The following is a 24,222-nucleotide window of genomic DNA, read 5'->3' on the forward strand; positions in this document are numbered from 1 at the left end:
GATCTGAGTCATGCAGTACACTCTAGGGAGTCTCCCAGATGTGAAGAGTGGGGAAAGTATGTGTGTGGCATTGGGGCGGAGGGGGCTTATTCAGTTAACCAAGTTGGGATGTTCTCAGGTACTGACATAAGAAAAAGAGAAGATGGAGAAAAGGGGAGCAGTCTATGCTTTAGTTTCTTAGAGAGTGGAATGAATCTTACCAGTTACTGTACTTTCCCAAAACCAGTGAAGCCCTCATACCTTATTAGTATAACAGGAAGTAGGACCACAGCTCCTGTTAGGTAGTAAAAAGAATCACAAAAGTAAAAAGACTAAATTAGCCATTTATTGTATTTATCATGTGTGTGTCAGCTTTTTCTTGATATTTAAAGACACTAGGGAATAAAGTTGTTGTCAATCACCATATAAAGAGTTGCTTTGAAATGGTGTTGCATAGAAAGGGAATTAGAAATGGGAATGCGTAGCTGAAGAGTAAAATTGTGCAAAAGAATGCAGAAAATGTCTTGTAAAATTTACAACAGTTCCAAATTATTTATAATAGCAAAAGCTTTCAAACAATGCACTGTCCTTCAGTAGGGACCAGTTAAATAAACGCTGGTTCATCTACACAATGGAGTCTCTGTAGCTGTCACAGAAAAGAGTTGAGGAGGAGCTCTATACACTGACATGGAGTGATCTCCACTATGCAATTAGGTGAGAAAAAAAAGAAAACAACCAACATGCAGGACACTGTCCATAGTATGCTACTTTTTTCTATCAGAAAGGAAGATTATGAATAATATGTACACATATGATTATATTTGCAAAGAGAAACAATACAATAGAAAACTAAGAAGAACATGTAAGGGGAAGAAGGATCAAGGTAGAGAAGACCATAAAGGAGGCAAGACTTACCTGAATTCACCTTGATAGGTGGTTTAACTTTGGAATCATGTAACGTTTTGACATAATCCATAAATCAAGTTTTATCCAGAAAGAGCACTACCCCCCACCACACACATGTAAACTGAGAAAAAAGAAACACATGAGCTAAATTGTACATTGTCAGTAAGATAACCACAGAGAGAAAAGAATTATTCCCGCTGACCCTAGAACATCATATTTTTTTACTGAACATTCTCAATTACATATACTCTAAGGACGAAAAAATGTTAAGAATGTTTAAATTGGATTCAGCAGTCTCACTATTAGCAGTTATACTGGTGTGATTAGGAATTAAGAGTTTTCCACCTAATGGGAAAAAAAGCATAAAATTTTGAAATTAATGTGAAAACACTGTACACTAAATTTCAGTTAGAGGATCTACAGATCTTGCAGAAATTATTTTGAATAGCAGTAGGGAACATTTATGATATAAATTCTGGGGTAGAGTTGTAACATAAATGCGGAGTTAGAGTTCAGGGTCTGTCTCCACCCCACTCCCTGTACTGTGGGCTTGGTCTCTGACCTCAGATTGACCCTTTCTGTGACAGGAAATACATTACATTCTTTCTCTCCCTGGTCTCCACTGTATCCTCAGTGGAGCTGAGATAACCTTCCTAGAGTCAAGTCTAGGTGCTGGTCCCTTTTTTCTGCTTCCTTGCAGCTTCCCATCTCTGAAGCTTGCTGAGCTTCCCTTCTCTAAAATAAGAATAACAATGATCATAGGTGCCCTGCTTCCCTTCAAAACAATGAGAAACAATTGCTGACTTCAAAGATGCCTTCTGCCTTGTTGATGCTGTAGTTTTTCGGTGTTTTGTCCCCATTATTACATTCTTAAATGGACATATCTAGGAATTTCACTGGAGGTTGGAATTATTTTAGCTTTATCTAGAGAAATAAATATTTCCAGTTCATTACCACAGATTGGTTCATTACCACAGACTTAGGGGGTAATATACTTTGTCTTTTTTATTTCTTTCAGCCATGGAATTCCATGAACACTTGCACAGCATAGGCACCAAGGAAGGTTTGAAGGAGAGAAAACTACAAAAAGCAGTGGAGAGCTTTACCTGGAATATTACCATCTTAAAGGTATCTACAGGGTTGTTTCGGATGCTGGTGATTTTGCAGTCTTTTTCAGCATGCTTCTTCCTCTTAGTATAACATTTTCTGCACTGTACATGATCAGCCACTGAGATTGTAGAATGGACACAGAAATCACAAGAAGAACTCTGCCCTCCTAGAGTCTCCAGGCACAACAGCTTGGCATTGTGGATCAGATGAAGGTCAGGGGAACTTCTGTGATTGGCACATTGTAGGTTCTGATAGAAAGACAAAGGACTTTGTAATTTTATCCTTGAGACATTCTAAAGTTCATAAATGCCAGTTGCTATATAGAAACGAGAAAATATTGATTACAGAGGAATGATTGGGAATTTAAAGATTCCAGTTACTCAAATTTTATTTAAGACTTTAAAGTATAATTATAGCTATAATGTTTATATCATCCCAGAAATAAATAGAAAAGAATTGTATGGAGCATTATCAGAGGAAATACATAAAAGAATTACTATCGAAAGAAATAGTTCTTCAAGGGAAATGCCACATCTATGCATATCTATCTTGGCATAACAGTTTTTTAAAATTAACTTTTTAATTTTTCATTATAAAATATTTTCATTACGAAAAATGTCAAGAGTAATAAAGGTAAACACAATCCCATCAATTACTGTTGGCCTTTTGCTGTGTATTCTCTCAGGCTGTTTTTATATTTTATATATAATGACATAATTTTAAAAATAATGCTGTGTATGTACCTCAAAACTCTTTTGAGCTTTACCTCAATAATTCTTCTCAGTGTTATTCACAGAGTGTAAATAATAATAACACAGAAGTTCTTTCATTCCAGATCTTGGACAAGTAATAAATGTAAAATTACTCCCTGGTGTTTGCCTTCCAAACTTTATGCTCAGCTGAATTTGTAGGGAAGAAGGGAAGGCTTCCCCTTCACCCTCTGAAGCTGCCCTGAAATGAACAGACAATAGATTAGCAGGTGTAAAAAGGCCTACATATTATATTTATTTAAGGTGCAGAAGCATGGAGAGTGGCAGAAGGATAATTACCTAACAACCCAGTGCAATCCTGATGCCTACAAACCCTTCTTCATAGTGGAGGGACATTGGGGGAAATGTGTCCATTTTTGGGGGGTAGCAAATGAATTTCAGGGGAAATGAATGGGCTCAGGGCTTAGACAATGGGAGAGTAAATTATTCTCTTTGGGAATTGAATGGTCTGAGAATTAAAAATAGTTTGGGAGGAAGTTCTGTGCTGTAGATGTGGTGTTTAATTTCCAATCTCTTCCTCTGTGATGTGAACTTTACTCTTCTCTGGTTAATGAAATTTCAGAGAGAGATCAGAGGCATTTGTGGACCTCCTTGGTGGGCCCAGTTTCTAGTTAATAAGGGAAGTTGAACAGCCTCATCTTTGGGAGAGAGAGGACTGAGATAGGTGGTGGGTGTGGTCAGAGGAACCTAGAGCCTGCTTCTTTAGCTAAGTATGTCAAAGTGGCATCTTTTCAGGTATTGTTTTCTGAGCCCCAACAGATTCAAGACCGTTAAGACGTTATCACAGCTGCCTTTTTAAATTTCCTCCTAACCCATCAAGTTAAAAGCTCCATCCCTGGAGCTGACAACAATTTTCAGATGTGATGTAATAAAAGCTATCTTTCAAAGCTAGTCACTACTTGCATTTTTCTCACGTTAAACCTCTACTCATTTTTATAATTAAAGTCATTTTCTTGACTTCTACAGACATTTCCTTTTTACACATGTACTTTTCATACATACCTATTTTGCTTAGAATTTAACTCTGTTCGTAGTTCAGTAAACAGCAGACATAAGAATTTACAATAAAAAAGGGATCTAGCTTTACAATTTGCTGACTCACTCCTGGTCAGAGGTGAGGGGTATACTACAAATTTCCTGTAAACCTCAGGAAAATATAGCACAGCAGTTTAAGCCCTGTGGTAGGAACAAATGCTCACTTTGCTTTAATTTTATTAGAGGCAAATAATAGACATAGGGACCAACTTTGGCCTGTCAAGTACCCTTGCTACTCTTGTGTGGTCCAGGAACCAGCAGCCTGGGCCTCATGCTGGAACTTGTTAGAAACTCAGAATCTCAAGTCCCACCCCAGTCCTGCTGAATCAGAACCTGCATTTTCACAAGATCCCCAGGTGACTCTTAGGCACATTGAAGTTTGAGAAGCACTGGGCCGAGAGCCACCAAAAATGGGATCCTGGTGCACATATTAATGAAAAACAGCTGACATAAAGCAGTGTGCCATATTTTAGAAGTAATTGGACCAAATAGATACACTGAAGAAACCTACTTTCTTTTGAATTGTGTCCAGAAGAGAGAATTAACACCTCAGACTTATGTTCATATGGAAGTAAATGTGTAGGATGGGGTAATAGGTCTTTTTTTAATTTCCAGGATAATATTTGCTACAGATGGTGTTTGAGGATGGTAGAACGTAAGTGAGGAATGAGGAAGAATTGGAGAGATCTGTGTGTCATTTTTGTAGAATGGAAGGGCTGTTTTCATTCCTGCATTTCACTGGCTTAAACTTTATTTTAGAAGAATGAGTGCTCATAGGGAATCTTGAACTCACGTGAATTTAGGTCTGAGTTGAGCTACCAGTGTTTTCCTGGCGGGAGAGCATGGGGTCTGTTGAGTTCCTCCCATCACTTTTTCTGTGCTGTGAGCTTGGAGAGGTGGCAGCCCTCCAGGCAGATGGCCGGCAGTAAACACAGCAGGAGGCTCCCCATGGCACAAAAGCGTACAGAGGGTTTTAGGTGACCTCGGAAATGCAGGGAGGAGGAGGTGAAGGAGGAAGCCAGGAAGACAGGCTGAAGGAGCTCTGAAACAGGCCAAGGCTTGAGAATTACCTGGGATGCTTAAAAATGCCCTCTCCTAAGCTTCACCCCAGACTTCCAGAATAGAATCTCCAGGCTTGGGTCCCAGGAATCTGCTTATTTAACAAGTTTCTTGGAGGATTCTGAGACACACTAAAAAAACCTTATTACTCTTGACCTGGAATCAAAAGTGTCTTTCCTGATGCATCACCACAGTCATTTGAACCATAAGGAGGAGGGTGGCCAGCCCTCCCAGGAGCAGGGATACAGTGCAAAAACAGAACAGTCCCGGGCAAACTGGGACCATTGATCACCCTGAGAGGAGTTTCTGCCAATAAAAAACTCCTTCATTGAAGGATGTCTGTCCCAGTTTTTATGAATATTTACTTGCTTTGTTTAGCTTTTTTTTTTTATTTTGAAGGTTCTTTTAAAATTCATAAATGAACAAAGAAGAAATAAAGTCATCTATAAGTGTCACACCCAGAATTATCTATTAACATCTTGGCATACTTCTGGTCATTTTTTTCTTGAATAAAAAAAGCATTCATTTGTTGTTATAATTCTATCTTTTTGTAAATACAAAAATGTTTATAAATGACCCAAGATTCTCCCTCTGAGAAATAACCATTATTAGACATAGGTGACCTTATTCCAGGAAGCTTTCTATATGAATATGTCTGGATAGATGGATCAGTATATATTTTATTGATTCTAAGTCATACTTTTTTTTCACACTTTCGATATCTTTGAAATTAGCATATATCTTATAGTCCATGGCATCTTTGCATTATATCCTCGTTAAATTGGCTATGATTCTTCTTTCTTAGTGCTACATAAAGTACTGGTACATCTCACAAGCACTAGTGTCTCAGATATTATGAAATAAGGTACGTCAGTAGATAGAATTCTTTTTTTCTTTTTTGAGATGGAGTCTCACTCTGTCACTCAGGCTGGAGTGCAGTGGTACAACCTCAGTTCACTGCAATCTCTGCCTCCTGGGTTCAAGTGATTCTTCTGCCCCAGCCTCCCAAACAGCTGAGACTATAGGTGTGCACCACCATGCCTGGCTAATTTTTGTATGTTTAGGAGAGACAGGGTTTCACCATCTTGGCCAGTCTCGTCTCAAACTCCTGACCTCATGTAATCTGCCCACCTCCGCCTCCCAAAGTGCTGGGATGACATGCATGAGCCATCATTCCTGGCTGATAGATTTCTGATACAATTGTTCTTTACATTTTTGTTAAGTATTAAATTTCATTTTACTTAATTAAGCAGAAGAAAACTAAACCATAAAGATGCTAAATGAATTGGTGAGCAATTTCTACCATAACAGATTTATTTCCATTTCCTAAAAGATCCCTTTGAGGTTAAGAAAAGGGATTATGAAAAATGTTAACAGAGGTCATTTTGTCAGGTGTTTTGAAAGCTACATGTTTCAGCTGTAAGTATTGTCAGTTGACCTGCTATCAAAGGTGATGATATGGGCTGGGTGCAGTGGCTCATGCCTGTAATCCCAGCACTTTGGGAGGCTGAGGCACGTGGATCCCTGAGGAGTTTGAGACCAGCCTGGCCAACATGGTGAAACACTGTCTCTCCCAAAAATACAAAAATTAGCTGGGCATGGTGGTGGGCACCTGTAATCCCAGCTACTAGAGAGGCTGAGGCAGGAGAATCGCTTGAACCCAGGAGGCAGAGGTGGCAGTAAGCTGAGATCATGCCACTGCACTCCAGCCTGGGTGACAAAGCGAGACTCTGTCTCAAAAAAAAAAAAAAGGAATATGACAATATGAGCATTCTTTAATATTGCTAGACGGAGCATATTGTTATTTTTTATTGTCCATGTTAAAAATATTTATATTTGGTCTCAAAACTATAATTTATAATTGCCGTGTCACTTGGATGAAGTTAAATAGTTAAATTGGTTCACTGTCACCACCAGTCTGAGAAGTCACCCATGCTTTCCTGCAGACCATGGGAATAGCAGGGAAAATAGATAAAGCCAGCAGGTGTCATTGCCAGGTTTCTTATGATACTTGGACCCAGCCTTCTCTTCTCAGAGTTTATAAAATGTCCTGTTCTAGGGTTTCTGCCGCAAACTTGGGAGAGGGTATAATCCATTCCCACAGGCCTCCAATTGCTTCTTTGATTTAGAAGCCAACTTTCAAACCTCACTCCCATTAGATAGTCAGCGGCATCCTTTTTTTGTGTCAACTTTGAGACATAATGTATGTGAAATAAAATTCACCAATTTTGAGCGCACAATTTTATGAGTTTTGACAAATGCATATAAAGACATATCTTGGAGACTGCTTGTTCAGTTCCAGACCATGGCAATGAGGCAAATATCACAATAAAAGGAGTCACATGATTTTTTTGGTTTCCCAGTAGATATAAAAGTTATATTTACACTATAATATAGTCTGTTAAGTGTACAGTAGCATTATGTCTAAAAAACAACATATATAGCTTAATTTAAAAATACTTTATAGCTAAAAAATGCTAATAATCATTTAGGCCCTCAGTGAGTTGTAATTCTTTTGCTGGTGGAGGGTCTCGCCCCCGTGTTAATGGAAGATGACTGATTAGGGTGGTGGTTGCTGAAGGCTATGGTGGCTTTTGGCAATTTCTTAAAATAAGACAATGGAGCTTGCTACATTGATAGACTCTTCCTTTCCTCACAGATTTCTCTGTAGCATGCAATGCTGTTCCGAAGCATTTTACCCACAGTAGACCTTCTTTGAAAATTAGTCTTCTCAAACCCTGCCATTCTTTTATCAACTAAGTGTAAGTAATATTCTAACTCATTTGCTGTAATTACACCAATGTTCACAGCACCTTCACCAGGAGTAGATTCTATCTCAAGAAACCAGTTTCTTTGCTCATTCATAAGAAGGAACTCCTCATGCATTACAGTTTTGTAATGCAGATGAGATTGCAGCAATTCAGTCACCTCTTCAGGCTCTGTTTCTAATTCTAGTTCTGTAGCTATTTTCATCCCACCTGCAGTTGCTTTCCCCACTGAGGTCGTGAACCCCTCCAAGTCATCCATGAGGGTTGGGATCAACTTCCCCCAAAATCAGCTTTTTCTAAACTCCCGTTAATGTTGATATTCTGACCTCCTCCCGTGAATCAAGAATGTTATTAATGGCAGCTAGAATGGTGAATCCCTTCCAGAAGGTCTTCAATTTACTTTATCCAGATTCATCAGAGGAATCACTTTCTCTGGTAGTTATGGCCTTATTAAAGGTATTTCTTAAATAATAAGACTTGAAAGTCAAAATTACTCTTTGATCCATGGGCTACAGAATGGCTATCATATTAGTAGGCATGTAAACAATATCAATATCCTTGTGCATCCCTATCAGAGTGCTTGGGTGACCAGGTACATTTTTGATAAGCAGTCATATTGTGAAAAGAATCTTTTTTACTGAGCAGTAGGTCCCAACTGAGGGCTTAAAATATTCAGGAAACCATGCTGTAAACACATACGTTGTCTTCTAGGCTTTATTGTTCTATTTATAGGGCACAGACAGAGTAAATTTAGCATAATTCTTAAGGGCCCTAGGATTTTCAGAATGGTCAGTGAGCATCAGCTGCTACTTAGCACCACCAGCTGCATTATTCCCTAACAAGAAAATCAACCTGTCCTTTGAACCCTTGAAGCCAAGCCTTGACTTCTCCTTTTGAGCCATGAAAGTTCTAGATGGCATCTTCTTTCATAAGAAGCCTATTTCATCTACACTGAAAATCTGCTATATAGTGTAGCCACCTTCATCAGTAATCTTGGCTAAATCTTCTGGGTAACTCACTGCACCTTCTGCATCAGCACTTACTGCTTCTCATTGCACTTTGATGTGATGGAGATGGCTTATTTCCTTAAACCTTATGACCCAAACGCTGCTAGCCTCCAACTTTTCTTCTGCAACTTTCTTACCTTTCTCAGCCTTCATAGAATTGAAGAGAGTTAGGCCTTGCCCTGGATTAGGCTTTGGTTTAAGAGAATGTTGTGGCTGGATTGATTTTCTATTCAGACTACTCAAACTTTCTCCATATCAGCAATAAGACTGTTTTCTTTCTCATGATTCATGAGTTCAGCAGAATAGCACTTTAAATTTCCTTCACAAACTTTTCCTTTGCATTAACAACTTGGATAAATGTTTGCTGCAAGAGGCCTAGCTTTTCACTCATCTCATCTTTTGACTGAACTTGGCCTTCCTCAGTAAGCTTCATTATTTCTAGTTTTTTATTTCAAGTGCAACTCTTCTTTTCACTTGAACACTTGGAGGCCTTTGTAGGGTTATTTCTTTTTGGCCTAATTTTCGTATTGTTATGTCTCAGGGAATTTTTATGTCATTAAGGAGGCCTGAAGAGACAGAGAGAGATGGAGAGCAGCCCGTGGAGCAATCAGAACACATACAACATTTACTAATTAAGTTTGCTCTCTTATAAGGGCATACTTTATGGTACCCCAAACAATTATAATAGTAACATCAAAGACCACCAATCACAACTCACCATAACTCATATAATAATAATGGAAAAGTTTGAAATATTGCAAGAATCACCAAAATGTGACACAGGACACAAAGTGAGCACATGCTTTTGGAAAACTGATATCGTAGACTTGCATGATGCAAGGTTGCTACAAACCTTTAATTTGTAAAAAATGCAGTATCTGTGAAGTGCAATAAAATAAAGTATGCCTGGACTCATGCAACCCCAGCACAATGATAGGGCACTGCTGTCACCCTGCTCCCCCCACCTGCATTGTGCCCCTTTGTAGTAACATCCTTTATGTTGGCATCCACTTATCTCATTTCTGTCTGTATAGTTTCACCTGTCATATAAATGGAATGTCATATAAATGGAATTGCATGGCATACAATCTTTTCTGCCTGGCTTCTTTCATGTAGCATAGTGCTTTCATGTAGCAAGTTAATGTAGGTTTCAGTACTCCATTCCTTTTTATTGCTAAATAGTATTCTGTTTTATGGACATAACACATCTTGTTTATACATGCGCCAATTTATGGACATTTGAGTTGTTTCCAATTTTTAGCTATTATAAATAAAGCTGTAATGAACATTTACATATCAGTCTTTGTATGGACATATATTTTTATTCTTCTTGGGTAAATATGAGTGGGATTTCTGGGTCACATGGCAAGTGTGTGTGAGACTTTATAAGAAACTGCCATACTGCTTTTAAAAAAAAATTGATGTTCCGTTTTGCATTTCCCCATAGTGTTACAAGGGTTTCAGTTGCTCCACGTCCTTGTCAACACTTGGAATTGTCAGTTTTGTCATTCCAGTAGGTGGATGGGGGTTGAGCATCTCTGTATGTATGTGAGTTTTAAAAAAATATATGACACGCTCTGATGTGGTTTTCTTTATGTTTCTTCTGTTTGGGGTTTGTTGAGATTTTTAGATATGTGGATTTATAGTTTTTATCAAATTTGAAAACTTTCTGGTGATTATTTCCTGAAATTTCTTGCTGTCTTACCCTTTCTACTGTCTCCTTCTGTAACTCCAATTATATATATAAATATACTCCTTGATATTATTCCACAATCACAGATGCTTATTCATTTGCTTTTAAGTCTTTTCTGTGGTTAAAAAAAATTTTTTTTTTGAGACAGGATCTCACTCTTGCCCAAGCTGGAGTACAATGGCATGGACACTACTCGTTGCAGCCTCAACCTTCTGAGCTGAAATAATCCTCTCATCTCAGCCTCCTGAGTAGCTGGGACCACAGGCGTGTGCTAACATGCCTGGCTAATTTTTATATATTTTGTGGAGACTAGATTTTGCTATGTTCCCCAGGCTGGTTTCAAACTCCTGGCCTCAAACAATCCTCCCACTTCAGCCTCCCAAGGTGTTGGAATTACAGGTGTGAACCACTGCACTCAGCCGTTTCTTTTTTGTTTTCTTTTTTAATTCCTGATAATTGTTATTGCTATATTGCTATATCAAGCAATATTACTGTATTTTTAAGCAATACTTCTGATTCTATAATATCTCATCTGCCATTAATCCTATTCAGTTTTATTTTTAATTTCAAATTTTTCATGTTTCTGTTCATGCTAGTCATATTCTCTACCATCTTGAAGACATGTCATATATTCACAATAGCTATTTCTGAGCTCCTTCCGCTCCACTTTTTGGCCCCTCATATTCTAGCCACTGTGGGCTCCCTGAACTCCATACTCTGTTCTCTCACCCCAGTGGGACTGCTGGGCTCTGTTTGGGTTCCCCTTTCCTGCACTACCCATGGACACTTCAGGCATTGCACTGTGCTGGACAAGATTGTTCCTTGCTGCAAGAGGCTTAGCCTTTGGCTATCTTGAATTTTGACTTGACCTTGGCCTTCCTCAGTAAGCTTCATTATTTCTAGTTTTTTATTTCAAGGGAAACTCTTCTTTTCACTTGAACACTTGGAGGCCTTTGATGGGTTATTTTTTTTTTTTGGCCTAATTTTCATATTGTTATGTTTTCTAATTGTATACCAGCCACGTTTCCAACTTTTCCTCCGTCATTTCTTTCTACTTATCCTCTGCCCCATCTGCTATTCCATGAAACAGAGAGAAGAGCATTCACTCAGTTTGCATCTCTCTGGTTTGTTGTATTTGAGATAGAATTTTCAGGACTTCCACGACTTGCCAACGTGGTTTCTGCAAGTTTTAGTTTACAGAATGATGCCACACCCTTTGCTTAGTTTGGTTGCTGTTTGTGGTTTTTTGCTTGGCTTTATTTTCCCTCGTTTCATAGGAATGTGGAATGGAAATTCTGTAATGCATTTTCGGTCCACCAACTTAATCAAGACTTCCTCTACCTTTATTTTCCAGTTGCCAAAATAGTCACTGTACTGGTGGTAATTTTTACTGTGTCTATTCATTGCCATTCCTAAAATGGTAGAAGCTCATACTGGAAGAGTCCTGTTTTCATTGGTCCGTTTTGGTTACCAAGAGTAGAAACTCACTCAGGCCAGCTTACAGGGGAGTGGTCATAGATGCAGGCTCACACAAGGGATCGTGAGGGGGACAGGGACCTCAGTCCAGCCTGTGACAATAGCAAGCTGTCTGAAAACCTGACAGCCCCGAGGTAGCTGCTCTGCTCTGTGGGGCCAGGGGTCTTTCTGCTTATCTTCCTGCCTCTTTTCTGTTCTTCTTCCTCTGCTGACTGGCTCATTCTGTTCACTCAGAGTTTCTACTGCTTTATAACTTGCTCTGGCCTTGGTCTGTTCTTTACCATATCTTCTAAGCATTTATTTCAAGTACTCGATTGATTTGTATTTCCTAGCTCAGCCTAGCCTTTTAGCTCCAGACCAGTGGTCCCGATAAGCCTCCTCTTGTATTAAGTGTCCTTGGATCAGGTTTTCCCCCTGCCTTAATCTACTTTGTTCGGGAAGGTGTTGTCAGATAGCACAAACTATGGCTCCCTTTAGTGGCTGTTTCACTCACCTATTGCTATATAACAAACTGCAAAACTAGTGGCTTAAAATAATGACTTCTCATTTCTTGTGGTTCTGTGGGTTAGCTGGGCTCAACCAGGCAGTTTTCCTGCTCCATGTGGTGTTGGCTGGTATCATTCGAGAGATTTTCTTCTGCTGGGAGCTTACTGGGCCTGGAACATCAAGAAGGCCACACTCACATAGCTGGATCTCATCTGGGGTGACTGGGATGGCTGGGCCTTTTTATACCATCTGTATCATATCTTGGACTTGAATTGTTTTTCAGATGAATGGCTGCCAGGCTAGCTCTCTTGACCTGTGCCCTGCTACCATCAGAAACAAGACTATCAATAAACCTTAAAAGTAATTAGGGTTTATTCTCTCTAGGAACCTAAGACTTCTGCCAAAAAATAAATCAATAAACCAGATGGTTTTTGCACCTGGTGAGACATTCATCTTGATTTTCTTCATTTTCACCTGAGGTTCAGTGCTTATCTTGACTTAAAGACTGGCATTTATTTTCTTTTCAGAAATTACCATGATGCTCGATGTATGACTCCTTTTGGTCATTAAAGCTTTTAGTTATTTGTATTTATTATAGGTAGTATATTATGTTGTCTGTTTTCCTGAAAAGCTGTAATTGACTGAAAACCACTTCTCCATTTAGCGTGTGAAAATTCCTCAGAATGGCTCAGAAAATCAAACTGCATTAGCGGTTGTCATTAGACAGGCTGTTCTTTCTGGTCCATTTGAAACACAGTAAAATTCCAAACATTGGGACCCCACTCATGTGGAGTTTGTGATTACTCAGCTAATGTTTGACTGTGTAAATGGTGTGCTTGAGAGATGAATAGTGCGAAGGAGGTGCTTCCGTGCACTCTGTTTTTCCTGGTGTTTCCAAGGGCTCTCATGCCCATTGCCCAGTCCCACTTGCCTCTTAGCATCCCCTCTTGCTTTCTGCATCCTCTACACAGCTGGGCCACCTCCCCTCACCTCTGGCCCTGGTCCCTGCTTGGAACCCTCTCCTGACACCCCACCTTTTGTGCTTAGGTCATGACTCACCTCCACTGTCTGGAGACTCTGAAGCCTGCTCCTGAACCCTCACCTACCTCTGCCACCAGAGTGGCCAGCTCTGAGCCAGACGAGGCCACTGTCCTACTGCATAGTGGACTTTAGCCTTGCCCATGGCCAGGTCTGTAGCAGAGGGATATGTAGTCAAAGTCAGAACCTAGAACTCTTTGTAGCATAGAAATCATGCTGCTAAATAGTTGGGCTCCAGAGGTGCCTTGTGTTGGAGTCATAGTCACTCCACTGTGGCAGGCAGCATCCTCCACAGCCCCTGGACCACCTGCCATCCTTTCTTGCCGAGTTTCTCCACCTCAGACGCCACCTCCTCCATAATGCTACCACCCCCAACCCTCTGTCTTTCATGAAGGAAAAATAAAATTATTTCTGAGGAGGAAGGCATTCATTCTGAATTTAATGAATTGAATCTTATATTTAAAATTATTAACTTTTGTACAAACCTCTGAGCACAACCATGGGACAACTGGGGACTAACTGTAAATGTGATAACAGCCCAAATATAGGCAAAATTGTGGCAGGCAGAGGGAGACACACGGATGGTCAGATCCATGCAGCCCACTGTCCCTGCATCATCAAGACACTGCCTCGAACCACAGAAGCACTTATTTGGGTCCAGGAAAAACCAAAGGCAGGAGCTGTGCTTAGAGGGAGCTCCTTTCCACTCCTGCACAGAACCTCTCCCCTGGCAGCTTCTTTGTACCCTTTGGGGTGGAAGTCAGGGTGGAGGGAAGGTGGTCTTCCTGCTGTAGGGAGACAAGCTGATTTACAGCTCATGTTCCATGCCCATCAAATGTGTGAGTGGACATACAGGAAGCCAAAAGGGCAGAAAACATCACGCACTCTTAAAACAAACCTAATGTCCTACACAAAAGCATGTATCCCATTGCTCTTGGTTTGGGTGACTCTGATGATCAGGGGGTCTTTTTTCAACCATAAAGTTTACTGAGACTTCAGTGAGAAGTAGGCCTGACCAAGCTAGGAGGCCTTCCTTAATTCTGATGAATGTGCCACTTTCTCTGCCAGCCTCAAAAGAACTCTTGAAAGGGGAACTGTCAACGTATAATGATGAGGGGGGTTTAGAATCCGTAACCAAGACTCCCACAATCCATTCATTCTTTTGTTCACTCAGTCCTCATTCAACAAACACACATTGGAAATCCGTATTTCTGCTTCTGCTTTTAATCACAGGAAGAGTGAATTATCTACACAGATGTTGATGTGCTGGGTACCTGAAAAATGTAGTGGACATTTCCATGTGCTTGCTTTAAAATATTGCATGCAGTCTGTGGGGTTCAACTCTGTATGGTTTTTGCCTCACAGTTTAGTTTATCCAACAGGAAAACAAAACAAACGCACCAGAGAGAAAGGTGTGTGTGTTTCAGTGTGATTGGCTGTTCAGACTCTACCTGTAATCTCTCTCAACTCAGTATCCTCCTAATGAAATGGGGTTGGTAATAGCACTTCCCTAGCATCCTCTTTTGGTGGAACAGGTAGTATCAGTGAAGGTACCTAAATTCTGCTATGCTCCTCTCTGTGTTCCCAAGTAGATAAGAAAGCCATGGAGGAGGAGTATTTTTGTGCCTCCTTCAGACTCCTATAATGATAAAAGTGCCCTCCTTCTCCTCCCTCACACTGGATGTGATCTGTAAGAAAAGTGTCTGCTGGCCCCCAGGGAATGGCAGGTGCTAATCTTTGCTCTCTTCAATACCCACGCATGTGGCCATTGCACAGGTGGCAGAGGGCAGGGGAAGTCTTTGCCGCCGCACTAGAGCCCTCACCTCAGAAGTAAGGCAACTGTTTTTCTCTAATAGATAGTTGGACAAAAGGATTTTGAAAAAATTAGCTGGTGTATAGAATCCCTTTTGTTTTGCCCCTTCATCTAAATAAAAGCAATGGCTTGTGATTGTTAATTTTGGCTCCTAAAACTATGCAGCACTAACAGATGTGTCTTGAAATATTTTTAATATATTAAAAACTAGGACATCTTTTGTGGTCATAAAGAAGGTTTGGTGATTAGCCGAGGGTTGAGCACAGCTGGGGTGTGGGTCTGGCATTTGGAGCTGCCATTGTTCTTTTCCTGGCTGTTCCAGCCTCTGATCCAATCCCAGGTAAGCCACAGGCTCAGCCAGAAAAACCACAGTCACTGCAGACTCACAGCAAGAGTTGCTGGGATCCAGCCACTGCCCGTTAAAGATTACTTTCTGGGCCTAGGTAAGCACCTTAAACATTTTGACCTAAGGTTGTTATAACTCTTTTGAGATGAAAACCAAATAGAATAAGTTAAAAAATTCAAACTGGAATGTGTGAAATCAAATGACATTTGAGTTGTTCAGCTGAAAACATTGCAAAGTCAGCTTTGTGGAAGGAGTCCTCAAAACCAGACACTCTGTGTCAGTGGGTGGCAGTGTTTTAAGTAACCTTTCCTCTTTTCAAGTCTTTTGAAGCAATGAAATATGAACACTGCTACAACAAACACTCCCACCTCTTTCAGAATTTTTTTGTTTTTGAGACTGAATTTCATTCTTGTTGCCCAGGCTGGAGTACAATGGCATGGGCTTGGCTCTCTGCAATATCCACCTCCCAGGTTCAAGCAGTTCTCATTCCTCAGCTTCCCAAGTAGCTGGAATTACAGGCTCCTGCCACCATACCCAGCTAATATTTTGTATTATTAGTAGAAACAGGGTTTCACCATGTTGGACAGGCTGGTCTTGAAATCCTGACCTCAGGTGATCTGCCTGCCTTGGCCTTCCAAAGTGCTGGGATTACAGGATGAGCCACTATGCCCAGCCAGAATTGCTTTTACTCACACTACATGCCTTACCTCCAAGATATCTTAAACATGGTTTTAGACACATAGAATAAAATAAAAATGTTGTGGACAAAGTTCAGCAGCTCCTCAGGCCCAGATTTACTGCCTTTGTGGGTCCTAAGTGTCTCGACTTGGTAATGTTCAAAGGCCTGTTCTATTCAAGATGCTGTGATGACTTCTCTGAAGTTGAGAAACATAAGATTCAACCAGATGAAGAGCTCTGTTATTACCACATTAATTATCTTATGCCATCTGGGGATTTTTGTTTTTAAATACCCTGTCATCATGTGGTAGATCTATATATGCTGACATGGAAAGAGCCCTAAGATATAACTTTTTGTGACAATAAAAGGAAACCAAAGAACAATATACATTACTTGATTTTATTTACATTAAAAGTAAAACAAAATACCTATTTGTAATATGTATATAATGCCAAGAAAAAGGCAAAACACATTGTTTAGGGAGGAGGTAGGAGATTAATGGGGAGATTTCAGATTTTACTTTAATTACATTCAACAGATGGTTATGGAGCCTGTACTCTGTACCTGGCACTGTTCTAGGCTCTGAGGATTCAACAGTGATCAGAAGACAATTCCAGCCCTCATGAAGTTTACATTTAGTGGGAGAGACAGACAATAAACAAAGCAATAGAGTATGGCAGTAAGTATTATGGAAAGAGCAAGTCAGGAAAGGGGTGAGGAAAATTACGGACAGGACTGGATGTTCTAATTAGACAAGACGGGGCTGTCAGGGAGTGCACCACTGTGAAGAGGGCATCAGAGTCAACATGGCATCAAGGGGAGGGGAGGGTGCTAGCCAGGTGCATTTCTGGGGCAAAGGCATTCCCTGCAGAGGGAACAATGAGTGCACAGACCTTAAGTCTGGACTAGAGAGGACCTGTGGGTTTGAGGAACATGTAGAAGCATAGTATTGCAGAGGCTTTGTGAACAATACAGGGTGGGTGGGTGAAGGAGGTCAGATGAAGCTGTGGGCAAGGACTTTGACTCTCACTCTAACTTATTTGGAGAGCCACAGAAGGGTTTTGAACAGAGGGGAAGGGATGTCCTCTAGCTGTCACATTGAAAATGGAGAAGGAAGACCAGTCAGAATAAACTCGAAGAAAGATTATGGTGGCTTAAACCAGTGGTGGCAGTGAGAATGGTAAGACGTGGTGAGAAACTTCATATATATGTTTTGAAGATTGTGACAATAGGACCTGCTGACAGGTGGGATGATGGATAGAAGAAAAAGGGAAGAGTGAATAATGACACCTGGGTTCTTGGTCCAGGTCACTGCAAGAATGGAGTTGCTTTGACTGAAGAGTAGCTGGTAGTAGGAGTAGTAGCAGGTTATCAAAAACTCAACTGGACATGTGATGTCCAAGAGTATATGCTAGATAGGCATTTTTGGTAGGTACTGATTTTTATTAATAAAAAATAAGAGTATAAATCAGTGAAATTAAAAGCAAAAAATGAATAGAGAAAAAATCGATAAAACCAAAAGCTAGTCCTAGCAAAACCTCAGTAAAATCAATAAGTCTCTAGCCAAGCTAACTAAGAAAAAAAGAGAGATGGTACAAATTACTAATGTCAGAAATGAAAGAAAGGACATCACCATAGATTTTATGTACACCAAAAGGATAGTGAAGGAATATTATGAACAATTCTATGCCCACAAACTTGAAAACCTAGATGAAATGGGCCAATTCCTTGAAAGGTGCAATCTGCCAAAACTCACATAAGAAGAAATAGACAATCTGAATAATTCCATATCTTAAGAAAATCAAATCAACATTTAATAACCCTCCAAAACAGAAAGCATCAGCTCAGTTAGGTTCACTGGTGGCTTCTGCTGAACATTTACAGAAGAAATGATCCAATTCTCTACAACCTCTTCCAGAAAATAGAAGCAGAGTGAATACTCCCTAACTCATTCTACCAGGCCAGTTTTACCCTAATACCAAACCAGAGACATTACAAGAAGAGAAAACAATAGACCAGTATCTCTCATCAACACAGATGCAAAAATCCTTAATAAAATATTAACAATTAAAATCCAAAAATGAATAAAAAGAATTATGCACCATGATCAAATGGGATTTATACTGAGTATACAAGGCTGGTTTAACTTTTGAAAATCAACTAATGTCATTCATCACATCAGCAGGCTGTATCATGGTTATATCAATAGATACAGCTCATGGTTATATCAATAGATACGGAAAAAAATTTTGACAAAATTTAACACCCGTTCATGATAAAAATTCTCAGTGAACTAGGAATAGAGAGGAACTTACTTAACTTGATAAGAAGCATCTACAAAAAAACATACTGCTTACATCATATTTAAAGGTGAGAAACTCAAAGTATTCCTGTTAAGATTAGGGACAAAACAAGGATTTCTCTGACACTGCTGCTTTCAACATTGACCTGGAAGTCCAGTCCTAGATAATGCAATAAGACAAGAAAATAAAAGGTATGAATCTTGAGAAGGAAGAAATAAAACTGTCTTTGTTCACAGGTGATATAATCATCTGTGTAGAAAATCTAAAAGAATTGACAAAAAATCTCCTGGAACAATATAATAAGCAATTACTGCAGGGTTGCAAGATGCAAGGTTAATATACAAAAATCAATCAATTTCTTTTTTTAAAAGAAAACAAAATTTGAGACAGGGTCTCACTGTCACCCAGGCTGGAGTGTAGTGGCATGATCATGACTCACTGCAGTCTTGACATCCCTGAGCTAAGGTGATCCTCTCACCTCACCCTCCCAAGTAGCTGGTATACAGGCGCACACCAACACACCCAGCTAATTTTTTGATTTTTATATAGAGATGGGGTTTTGCTATGTCACCCCGGCTAGTCTCAAACTCCTGAGGCTCAGGCCATAGCCTCCCAAAGTACTGGGATTACAGGCATGAGCCATCCCACCCAGCCAATTGTTTTCTTATATACCAGCAAAGAACAAGTGGAATTTGAAATTAAAAACACAAGACCATTTTCATTAGAACCCCCAGAAATAAAATTCTTATGTGTGAATCTAAAACCTTATATATGACTTATATAAGGAAAACTATAAAACTCTGGTGAAATATACCAAAGAATTAAGTAAATGGAAAGATATTCTACATATATGGATAGGAAGACTTAATGTTGTCAAGATATCAGTTCTTTCCAACTTGACACATAGATTAAACACAATCTCAATCAAAATTCCAGTAAGCATAAGAATAAAAATAAATAAATAAATAGTAAAATAATTCTAGCAAGTTATTTTGTGGATACTGACAAACCGGTTCTAAAGTTCAAAGAGAGAAGCAAAAGACCCAGAATAGCCAACAGAATATTAAAGGAGAAGAATAAAGTCAGAGGACTGACTTGTTCTGACTTTAGGACTTACCTCAAAGCTATAGGAAACAAAATGGTGTGGTATTGGCAAAAGAATAGACAAATAGATCAGTGGAACAGGATAGAAGAGCCCAGAAATAGACCCATATAAAATAATTAACTGATCTTTGACAAAGGGGCAAAGGCAATACAGTGAAATAGAGACTTCATCTTTTCAACAAATAGTGCTGGAAAAATTTTACATCCACATGAAAAAAAAAATGACATCCACATGAAAAAATCAATCTAGGCACAGATCTTACACCATTCACAAGAATTAACTCAAAATACATCATAGACCTAAGGATAAAACACAAAACCATAGAATTCCTAGAAGATAACGCAGGAGAAAATCTAGGTGACCTTGGATATGGCAGTGCTTTTTCAGATACACCACCAAAGACAATCCATTAATGAAAGAATGAGTAAGTTGGACTTCCTTAAAATTTAAAACTTCTGCCCTATAAAAGACAATGTCAAGAGAACAAGAAGAGAAGCCACAGACTGGGAGAAAATATTTGCAAAAGACACATCTGATAAAATACTGTTTTCCGAAGTAAGCAAAGAACTCTTAAAACTCAACAATAAAGAAATAACCTGATTAAAAACTGGGCAAAAGTCTGAACAGTCACCTCACCAACGAATATACACAAATGGAAAGTCTATTAGCATCACATGTCACTAGGGAATTGTATATTAAAATAACAATAAGATACCAATACACATCTATTACAGTAGTCAAAATCCAAAATTAACATCACCAAATGCTGGTGAGGATGTGGAGCAAAAGAAGCTTTCATTTATTCTGGTGGAATGCAAAATGGTACAAGACAGTTCGGCAGAAACTGTCAAACTGCCTGTAATTCTGACAGAACTGAACATACTCTTACTGTATCATCCAGCAATCATACCCTTTGGAATGTACCTAAATGAACTGAAAACTTGCGTCCACACAAAAATCTGCATACAGATGCTTGTAGCAGAGTTATTTTTAATTGCCAAAATTTGGAAGTAACGAACATGTAAATGAATGGGATAAATAAACTGTAGTGTATCCAGACAACGGAATATTATTCTGCACTAAAAAGATAGAAGCTATCAAGCCATGAGAAAACATGGAGGAAATTTAAATGCATCTCACTAAGTGCAAGAAGCCAATCCAAAAACACCACACACTGTGATTCCAACTATATGACATTGTAGAAAAGGCAGAACTTCGGAGACAGTAAAAAGATTAGTGGTTGCTAAGGGGTTGGGAGTGGGGAGGAATGACTAGCAAAGCACAGAGGAATTTTAAGGCCGTGGAACTATTCTGCTTGATCCTATAAGGGTAGATGGAAGTTGTTATACATTTTTCAAAAACCATCGAATATACAAAACCAAGGATGAATCCCAATTTAAGCAGCAGACTTGAGGTGATGTGGCAGCATAAGTTCGCTGATTGTAACAAGTGTACCACTGTGGTGTGGGATGTGGCTACTGGAGAGGGTTTGTGTGGGGAGGGAGCATAGGGAACTCTCTGTAGTTTCTGCCCTGTTTTGCTGTGAACCTAAAACTGTCCTAAAAATTAAAGTTTATTAATTAAAAAAATAACATTTGGAGTTTTAAAACACAAATGAAAGACTACTTACAGTCTCTTAAAACTGTGAATGTATGTAGCAATTCTGTTTGTGAAGGGAAATACACTATTTAACAAGAAATTATATTCCTGACATAATATGATATATATACAAAGAACTCATAACTAGTAAATTTTCAACATACGAGTTCAGTGACTAGTAAGAATGAATAAAAATGAAGCTCCTTCAGTTAATCTAAGCAAGGGAACATCTATTTATAGTTACTAATTAAAGGACTCTGTAAAGCAGGAAAACCATGCATGGTAAGTGGTAAGCAGCAAACTGTTCTGTGGATTTAGGCCTCATGATGGTTTAAATTGCCTTGCAATTTGATCTCACCAGTAGCTGACATTTGACTATAGTCCAGTTGCCAGCCAAGGTAAGTCCCTACCCACTGCCCTCTGCAGCTGGCCCCAAGCTCTTGCTGGAAAGGAATGCCTTAAAGGGGACGTACACTGGAAGGCAGTTCAAAGAGGGGGAAAGGGGGAGAAGGTGTAAGTATGACAAAGAAAAAGTCAAACTGCAGAGGAATTATAGAGAAAATAATAGAATAGAATTCATTGAGAACCCAAGGGGATGGAGAAAAAAGAGCCAGCAAGGAGAGTAAGAAAGAAGGAAAGGTAACAGTGTAAGTAGAAAAAACTGTTAGTGGAAGGCAGGTTAAATTTGAAAAGAAAAGTAGAACAAAAAAGCAAAGTAAGTGTGTTGGGATTTACAACAATAGAGGACCACATCATCTCTTCTGCTTGATAATTTTGGGATAATTGGCTGATGCATTAGCCCAGTGGTTCTCAACCGGGAGTATCTCACCCTCCCACTAAGAGACAGTTAGCAGTGTCTGCAAACATTTTTGGTTGTCACAGTTGAGGAGGTGCTAGGGGTGCTGCTAGATTATCAGAAACTATTCAAGACAGCTCCCCACCTCCAAAGAACTGTCTGGCCCAAAATGTTAAGAGAAAAGAGGGTGACAAACTTCATTGGCCCATTGTCAGCACCAATTCCAGACTCCCAATGACTGTGCTTCAATTCACCTAGTGTTTTCTGATCTACATCATGTTATACTGCATAGATCAAATTGATGATCATACCTCATAAAAGGAATTAAAATTTGGCTGAGAAAGTGTATCCAGAGTAGAGAATCCTTTGCTTCACTCTTTCCTTCACAACTGCTCAGTGAGAACCTGCTGTGTGCCCACGGCTGCCAGTGCTTACCAAAGGCTGTGTGGGCTCAAAAGCCAGTCTTCAGAGATGGAAAACAGATTAGTGGTTGCCAGGGTTTAGGGATGGTGGAGAGGAGGGGGTGGGTGTGACTTCCCTTTGGTGATGGCACAGTGCTGTGCCTTGGTTGCCATGGTGGTTGCATGAACCCACACATGTCATGAAGTCACACAGAAGCATAGGCACACTTTGTACCCCTCTCAGCTCTTGGTTTTGTTATTATGCTATAGTTATATGAGACATAACCATTCGGGGAAATTTGGGAAAGAGTACATAAGACCTCTCTGTACTGTATTTTTATCCTTCTGTGAATTTATACTTATTCAAAATAAAAAGGTTTATTAAAAAAGAAAGAAAAAGCAAACCTTAAAAGGGAAAAAAACAAGATTGGCCAAACAACTAATGAAAGATGTAATTTTAATCAGAATAGACAGGAATAGTTCATGCCCACAGAACCCCATGCAGATCTATAAATAGAAAGGGCCAGAAAGGCAGTGTACTCTTGGAGTGTAGTGTTGAAACTGGGAAAACAAACTCACTTTTTATTAAAATTGACCTATTCAGATGCAGTGCCAATAAGAAATACTTATGCCCTCTTGTGGAATCAAAATACTTCTATTTCAGTGAAAGATCTATATTGTTGAAGTATAGCACTAAGTTATATCATCTCTAATATTGTTTAATTGCATGTTTTGCTATAGGGACAAGCAGATCTTTTGAAATATGCTAAGAACGAGACTTTGGAGAACCTGAAACAAATCCATTTTGCTGCTGTTTCATGTGGACTGAATAAACCAGGCACTGAAAATGCTGATGTGCAGAAGCCACGCCGGAGCTTGGAAGTCATACCTGAAAAAGCAAATGATGAAACTGGAGAATGAGGAAACTTACAATAAATCATTATGGAGTTTATAACTCTAGGACCAATTGTAGTCAGATGGGACATGTGCTTTGCACTCACTAATGAAGATAATATTTGGAATTTTAAAGCACAACTGGAATAGCTAATTACAGTCTATTAAAACTGTGAATGTATGTAGCAATCCTGCGTGTGAAGGCAAATAAACTCTTTAACAAGCAATTATATTGCTGGCCAGAATATGCTATATTTGTATACAAAGACATCCTAACTCAGTTCCAGTATGAAGAACAGATTATTCACTCTAGTTCCATTGAGAAACATTTTCCTAAGTGAAAACAATTTCTTAAGATGGAAATGGATTGGATTGTCAAATTAGTATTTATTGGAGAAAAAAAACCTGATCTACGCATTTTTACTTATGTGGGGTTGCCAGAGTCTCTGGGTTCTAGATGATTTTGGTGGCATGCTTGCTGAGCCATAATAACTACAGAGAATGTAAGTGGACAGGCTTCCTGAATCCCCCAAGGACCTTGGAGAGCCGTCAAGGAGAATGTGCAATTGGACTGAAGCTCCCTGGCTGAAGACACATGCCGAGTCAGCACATGGGTAGAGATGATGTAAAAGCAACCAATCTGGAAACAACACATTGTAAATAGTTTTTCATTGTATGAAGTAGTGTTCACATTAAAAAGATGTTTTATGATATTTCTGCAATAGCAGTATATGTGTTTAATGAAGCCTTAACTTTTAAGATTTCTAGTTCAAAATATTCTACTTGAAAGAGTAGCCAATTACTTGTTGAACAGCTTTGTCAAAAATAAGTTGCTTGTCTGGGCTGACCTTATTTTGCTTTTGGTAAGGTTTCAACAGCTTTAAGCAACAGCAGCTGACTGTAAAGTGAACCGAGATGCCAACAGCTGCCCTCTTGATGCTTCTGAATTAGGTCTGTAG

At 39.4% G+C, this 24,222-nt stretch overlaps 1 protein-coding gene and 1 long non-coding RNA gene across 7 annotated transcripts in view; one reads left to right on the forward strand and one right to left on the reverse strand.

The window, feature by feature from the left end:
• LOC128930001 (uncharacterized) overlaps window positions 1-22,460 on the reverse strand; it is a 53,967-nt gene extending 31,507 nt beyond the window's left edge. Inside the window, exons 1-5 of one of the 2 annotated variants that reach the window (XR_013528666.1) lie at window positions 22,280-22,460; window positions 4,594-4,842; window positions 2,762-2,946; window positions 895-2,243; window positions 241-274 (exon numbers count right to left, since the gene is read on the reverse strand). This is a non-coding gene — a long non-coding RNA (uncharacterized LOC128930001). Of the gene's footprint in view, window positions 1-240; window positions 275-894; window positions 2,244-2,738; window positions 2,947-4,593; window positions 4,843-22,279 lie in introns of both variants that reach the window. The other variant, XR_008477451.2, reaches the window with a different exon arrangement.
• Window positions 1-23,976, forward strand: part of PLCL2 (phospholipase C like 2) — a 267,523-nt gene extending 243,547 nt beyond the window's left edge. For 4 of the 5 annotated variants that reach the window (XR_013528664.1, XM_035278046.3, XM_078354324.1 and 1 more), the window contains 2 exons: window positions 1,904-2,013; window positions 23,111-23,976. Coding sequence is in view for 3 of the 5 variants with exons in the window: in XM_035278046.3 (XP_035133937.1) it covers window positions 1,904-2,013; window positions 23,111-23,290 (290 nt within the window). In the remaining 2 variants the exon portion in view is untranslated. Of the gene's footprint in view, window positions 1-1,903; window positions 2,014-7,518; window positions 7,622-23,110 lie in introns of all 5 variants that reach the window. The other variant, XR_004735843.3, reaches the window with a different exon arrangement.
• The last annotated feature ends 246 nt before the right edge of the window (window positions 23,977-24,222 follow it).

The sequence above is a fragment of the Callithrix jacchus genome, chromosome 17 (genome assembly GCF_049354715.1).
Source record: "Callithrix jacchus isolate 240 chromosome 17, calJac240_pri, whole genome shotgun sequence".
NCBI lineage: Eukaryota > Metazoa > Chordata > Mammalia > Primates > Cebidae > Callithrix > Callithrix jacchus.